This window comes from Eurosta solidaginis, chromosome 2 (genome assembly GCF_040869045.1).
Source record: "Eurosta solidaginis isolate ZX-2024a chromosome 2, ASM4086904v1, whole genome shotgun sequence".
NCBI classification, from domain to species: domain Eukaryota; kingdom Metazoa; phylum Arthropoda; class Insecta; order Diptera; family Tephritidae; genus Eurosta; species Eurosta solidaginis.
The window spans coordinates 296,928,579-296,934,821 of record NC_090320.1 but is presented as its reverse complement, the minus strand read 5'-3'; the positions used below and the strand labels follow the sequence as shown (position 1 = coordinate 296,934,821).

The 6,243-nt window shown below is 41.0% G+C and overlaps 1 protein-coding gene across 7 annotated transcripts in view; it reads right to left on the bottom strand.

Annotated features, from left to right (window-relative positions):
• kon (chondroitin sulfate proteoglycan 4-like protein) overlaps window positions 1-6,243 on the bottom strand; it is a 58,075-nt gene that overhangs the window by 3,518 nt on the left and 48,314 nt on the right. For all 7 annotated transcript variants that reach the window (XM_067768668.1, XM_067768669.1, XM_067768670.1 and 4 more), the window contains 6 exons: window positions 5,157-5,408; window positions 3,924-5,077; window positions 3,700-3,853; window positions 2,402-2,702; window positions 1,970-2,332; window positions 993-1,908 (listed from right to left, as the gene is read on the bottom strand). In XM_067768668.1, coding sequence (XP_067624769.1) covers window positions 993-1,908; window positions 1,970-2,332; window positions 2,402-2,702; window positions 3,700-3,853; window positions 3,924-5,077; window positions 5,157-5,408 — 3,140 coding nt within the window. The remainder of the gene's footprint in view (window positions 1-992; window positions 1,909-1,969; window positions 2,333-2,401; window positions 2,703-3,699; window positions 3,854-3,923; window positions 5,078-5,156; window positions 5,409-6,243) is intronic.

Genomic DNA, 6,243 nt, shown 5'->3' with positions numbered 1-6,243 from the left:
GTAGCGTGCTCCGCCATCGTGGGTTCAAGCCCCGGAAAAAGCAACATCACAATTTTAGAAACAAGTTTTTTTCAATTAGAAGAAAATTTTTCTAAGCGGGGTAGGCATAAAACAAGTAGGTCCTGTCCCACCAATGTGTAGGAAAAATTAAAGGGAGCACGACGGAAATTGGAAGAGATTCTCGGCCTAAAATCTCTTTGGAGGTTGTCCGCCTAACATTTTGTTTAAACGAATTCATGAAGCAGGACAACATCCAAACTGTTGGGATCCATTACATAAAGCTCTGTGCGAGACGGAACGAGCTTGTGCCGTGAATATTGTGAGAGAGGAATACCCTCTCAAATCACAACTCCCCACACTATCATCTCTTTCATTCCGATATCGACTACAAGGTGGACTATTCGATCTCATGTCGGACAAGACAGTTTTTTTTTTTACTGAGATGCCCAAAATCCACGTATTATATAGGCTCCGCCTTCTTTTTGTTACCGAGAATGTAGAGTTTAACCTCTTTTTTAGCCCGAGATACACGAAGTATTTTAGGGTCTCGTGTCAGCTTACTCTAGTGTCCTTGTTCCTTGATTTTCTTCTGCTAGTTATTCCAGGCTAGGGCAATGGTATGAGTATCGTTCATAGTAAGTGAGGTTGTTCATAGTATGCGAGGTTGTTCATAGTAACTCTGCTGTTGTTAGTCGTAAAGAAACTAAATTATGCACTCAGAAAAATTTTGGGCTTGAAGAAACTAACTTCACAACAGGAAGGTTCCCGTGATATCCGACCTTTCGAGCTTAGACATAGCCAAACATATCACCATAGGCCGCTTCCAGTGATACAAACGAGTTGGAGTGGGACAGTTTCTCTAGGTAGCTGGAACAACCTTACTTATTAAACTTGTGAAAGAGAACTTGAATTGGGGTGGAAATATTATTTGTAACTCTTCTATGCTGATACTTGGCATTTTAAATATCAAAACCCCGAAACCAATCACTCACCCCTGTGCTAAATACTGCGTCAAATACACCGACATCAAAATTGTATCCTCCAAAGTATCCGAGTGATCATGTATATAGTAAACCTTCTTGGTCAAAAAATCACTTGGTTGAAATTTATGTACGCTTTTAAACTCATGTCCGAGTCCAATACTGCCATGCATAGGTTTCTGTGTAGACTCAATATACAACTCAGGATTATTTATGCCAGCGCGTGTCTTCAAATACTCTAATATTTTCGAGAAATCTAAATTTATAGGAACTGAACCACCTTCATCCACTTGCAATTTGGAAACGGGTAAAAAACGCAAAAGACCACCTGAAGACACAGATATCTCGATACTGAATTTCTGATCCAACAAACGATCACTACGATCTGCTACAACATCAAAATAGAACGAATCATTTATGCGAAACTCCATTATAACGGCAGTATGCTCATAAAAAATACGACCATTATCGATGTCATTCTGTGTGAAGCTGCTGACCTCCTTTGAGTAACCATTATCGAGATATTCATTTACAATACGTCCCAAACTTGGTGGTACTGTGACATTATAATAAATATCACGTCCTTCATCCGAACAACGAAAATACAAATGATCGCGTAGTATTTGCTTCTTTGTCAGCGGAAAAACATGTAAATTCGTATTGCGCTCTTCGAGTATCTCAACAGGTCTTATAGCGATGTTCAGCAGCTGTTCCGTGGTATTGAAGAGACCATCGGTAACCATGAAAGATATTTCGTTGCGACGCGATGTGGAATCGTGTATGAACAAGACTTCTTCGTTATTAATTTGAGCTTGCGTGAAGGTGTCGATCTTTTGCTGCGGATTATCCCGCTTCGCCAAATAGCCACCATATATATAATTGATAATGAAGGTGATATTCTCAGCTGGTGTGTCATAGTCTTGTGCCACTGAAGAAGAAAACCATCAGGTTATAAAACATGCAGAGGAAAAAAGAGCTAGAAAACTTACTTAGATCTATATATTTAATGATATATTTGCCACCACTCCACACTTGCAGGCCAGTATTTGTCACGACCATCGGCTGTTCGTCGTTTACTGGTATTACAGAGAATTCGAGCTCAAAGGGTACGCTCTCCTTGTTTCGTGCAGTTGCTATGAGAGTCATAACATCCGTCGCATTTTCATTGCCATTATGGAAATACTGTATGCTTCCCTGATCCAATTGTTTTTGTGTGAAGCGTTTTACCTTCGAATTAGCGGCGATAATGTAACCGGAAGTTGGTGCTATTGTAACAATGTATTCGAGAATTTTCCCGCGATAATACTCTGAGAAGGGAAGTATGTCGGTTGAACTGAGTTGGACCGTTTTGCCTGAAAATATATAAATATATTGCAAGTTTGAACTCAAGCATCTTCCGTGCTCCCGTTCGATCTCCTTACCTTCAACTACGGATATCACGTTTGTATGCATGTACAGATTTTCCGGTATTATAACGATTTTTAGCATTAAATTCCTTAACCAGGTGATTCCGTTCGTTACGTCAAATACGAAATAGTCCATGGATTGATTAACACCCGCTTGTATATAGAACATTTTCTCTGTATTTATTGCTGACTGATCGAAAACCTTGCAGTTGTACTCATCGTCGAAAGACATAGATTGCATTTCCAAGTAACCATGCAAAGGTGATGAAGTGACCAAGAAAGTAATATCACCTGGTGAGATGTTCGGGTGAACGACCTGTGAATAGAAAATATAAAAGTTATGAAGTATGACGCCAAGTACTTCAAAATTCTAACTGTTTTCTCAACACTATGGACAAATTCATTATAAGTTCCAGTTCAACCTAATCATTTCTTCAATACTGGGCACAAAGGAGGTACATTGTGTGAACAGAAACTTCAACTAATCCAAGCAATGGAAATTTGGCATTCAACCGACCAGTGAAATCTATGAAGGCGGAACAGGTGATTGGTTACAAGTACCCAAGGGGATTGGAATTGGTGAACACTGAATCGACATACAAGTTGCGTTGTCAGCAGGGTCGCTGAATCGACGATCAATAAGACGGTGTTAAATAACCGGTGGATTGGTTAACGTTTAGCCCCTGTTGAATAATCGATAGATCAGTGTGAGCTCTACTGTGGTGTAAGTACCCTTCTGACAAAAAGCATGCACCAAGCACTCAGTGGAATTCCTGAAATTAAATAAGTTTTATCGCTCTATTTGACAAGGCACTGCCGTATGGAAGTCAATAGTACGTATTATTCTACTGATAGCTGTACGAATAAAGATGACGTGGATTATCCCTATTACTTACCAGCTAGTTGCTTATCCTATCTGTCGAGCGAATCGCCGATAGGAGCATCAGACGGCGAACCAAAGCACGAGCGAGATAAGGTGGTTCCAATTACTGGCTTACCTACGTTTTCAAATATCCTATCAATCCGGCAGACTTTGTTCATCACGCACTTGGGATTAGATATATTAACAAATTTTCAGGACTCCAATTTCTACCCCCCTTCATTACTCTAATTCTCATTTGCTATTTCCTTCCTCGTTCTTTTACTTGCACTCCAACTTCCACTACCAATCCCACTCCCACTGTCATGCCCACTCCCACACCCAATCCTACTCCTACTCCTGCTCTCACTCCAACTCCAGCTTCCACTCACTCCCACTGCCACTTTCACGTGGATTCGTCTCTCTTTAAAGTGGTAAATAAATTTATACATACCTCTAGCACATCGCGTGAGATCAGCACACTCGTTGACTCTTCGACATAAAGTGTTTGGTTCTTTTTAACCTGCAATGGCTCCCAATAAGCGGAGGGATATATACGCAATATCACTTCACCCTCCGCGGAAATATTTTTGATATGCACGCGATACCTGGAAGATAGTAAAAGATATATCATTAAATAGGATTCCCCACCAAAAATTCAACTCCTTCAAAACTCACCGCACTTTATCCATAGACGCTATCTCTGTATTCCAATACACCAAACGATCGCGTTCAATATCCAAATGTGTAAAATTATTTAGCGAAGTAAGATTCGAAGTTTTATATTGACCTGTTGCTGTATCATTAACACCACTATTTCTCGATCTACCCAAATACATGAGTATGCCATAAGATGGTGGCTTAATAACCTCATAATAGATCTCATCCAATTTCATATCTAAATTTGTTTCCAAAACAAAATCCTTATTACGCAAAATAACAAACTTTCCTTCCTGCACGATTGAGGCATTCGTTGGTAACATAGAAACGAAAGGATCGGACGCGTGTACTTCGAGCAAACCATTTACTTCATGTTGACGATCGGTCACTATGAATGAAGCCGTACCCACATCCGGTCCATTATGTTGAAAAGCTATACGCCTATTGGTAATATCGTCCTGACTAAAGGTATCAATAAAGCTGCCTGACTTGAAAAATGCCCCATTTGTACTCGAAACATGTATAAACAATATATCAGAACGATTTGTATTCACATCAGCATCGAGGTATTGCAATACATCCGGACTCAACGTGCGAAAGCCGCCTCGTACTACGTGAAAAACTCGTTCCGCTGTGCGATATGGTGTATTATCATTGATCAACTTGATACGCACATCAATTGGGGCTACGAACTGCAGATCTGTGTCATCAGTAGAGAGTATCAGTAAATCGAAAGAGTCATCTGTGGATTCCGTATCATCGTGACAGTAGTAGACATCATTCAAGAAAAGTTGTTCCAATGTAAATTCTGTTATAGGTATCACTTTGGCGGCTGGCTCGTCATAACGACAAAGTGTGCCATGCTTCGGTGCTTCCGTCACTGTGAATTGCAGACTTTCGTAGAGATTAAAACGCATTTCGAAATGATTTTTGGTGATGAGTGCACGTTCACCCTCTTGCACAAGCAACATTTCACTCTTCTGATAGGCTAACTTTTCCTTGTTGGACTCAAGTGGGGTGTAGAGAATTTTCAAACGCCCCATTACATCATCACATTCTGCAACCGAGACGACGAACTCGAGGTAATCAATAAAACTTGAATAGCTGGTAAGATGAGTTTTGTAGCGTATACGATTTTTATCAATATCTAGTTGAGTGAACGAGTCCATTTCCTGTGACCGGAGAGATAGTGGGAGGAGAATCAGAATAAAGAAAATTTAGTTAACCTGATGAGATGTATACAAGACTCACCTTCGCAAACTTGCGCGAACCTTCGACATAGATGGCGCCGTATTTCGTTGGTTTAATGATTTTATAAATTATATTTCGTGGAAATGTATCGATTGGTACCGTTTCATATGTCAATACGTCACTGGTTAACACAAATTCGCGTGTACCATTTACTGCAATGCTCGGCGGTTTTGCAGAATTGATGCGCAGGCGCGTAAATGTGATGCGGAAATCAAAGGTTTGTGTTGTCACGAAGCCATAGGATGCAATAAACTGAAAAGTCAATGAACTATTAAATTAAATACTCATAGGGAAAATACGGAATGCTTTACAGAAGGGTATGCACTTACTTCACCAGGGGTGGTAAGAATAAGATGGTACCCGATAAGAAGACTGTGTGCGTGCCCGACTGAGAAGTTCTACATAAAAAGATCTACGCGCCTACATCATTCTTCTATGGCGGAGGTCTTCTTTCTAAAAGGCAGCAAACGAAGCCAGGAAAAGCCCATGGGCTTCAGGCCTATCAGCCCTTCATTATTCGTATTAAAAATATGTGAAAAGACTTCCAAATTCGCAGTAGCTTTAATACGACGGTGGCATACTCGGATATAGAGGCAGTCTTCAATAAAGTACGGTTGGTACAATGCAGCTGGTATTAAAGATCCTATTAGGAACTGGATAGAGCTCTAACGTCTAGAAAAATAAGCCAGTGATATCACAGCACATCCAAGAAGTAGATCCTTACAGCGTGTGGCCGGTCTCCAATGCTTTGCCTTGCGTAGCATCGTTGTTGTTGTTGTAGCGATAAGGACACTCCCCGAAGGCCTTGGGGAGTGTTATCGATGTTGATGGTCCTCTGCCGGATGCAGATCCGCCTCGGCTGTTAAAGAAACGGGACTCGCCACGATAGGTACGGTTGACAATTGGGTTGTAGAAGCTATATATTGCGCTGGCAACCCATTGAGACGGGTTGCGCTACACAACCCCTTGAATGAATTTGGTATTTTAGTCTCCTACTTACGGCATACCTACCGCGGGTATATTCTAAGCCACCTAACCCGCGGGGGTGTGCGTAGCATCATCGATCTGGTCTATACGTGATTGGCGA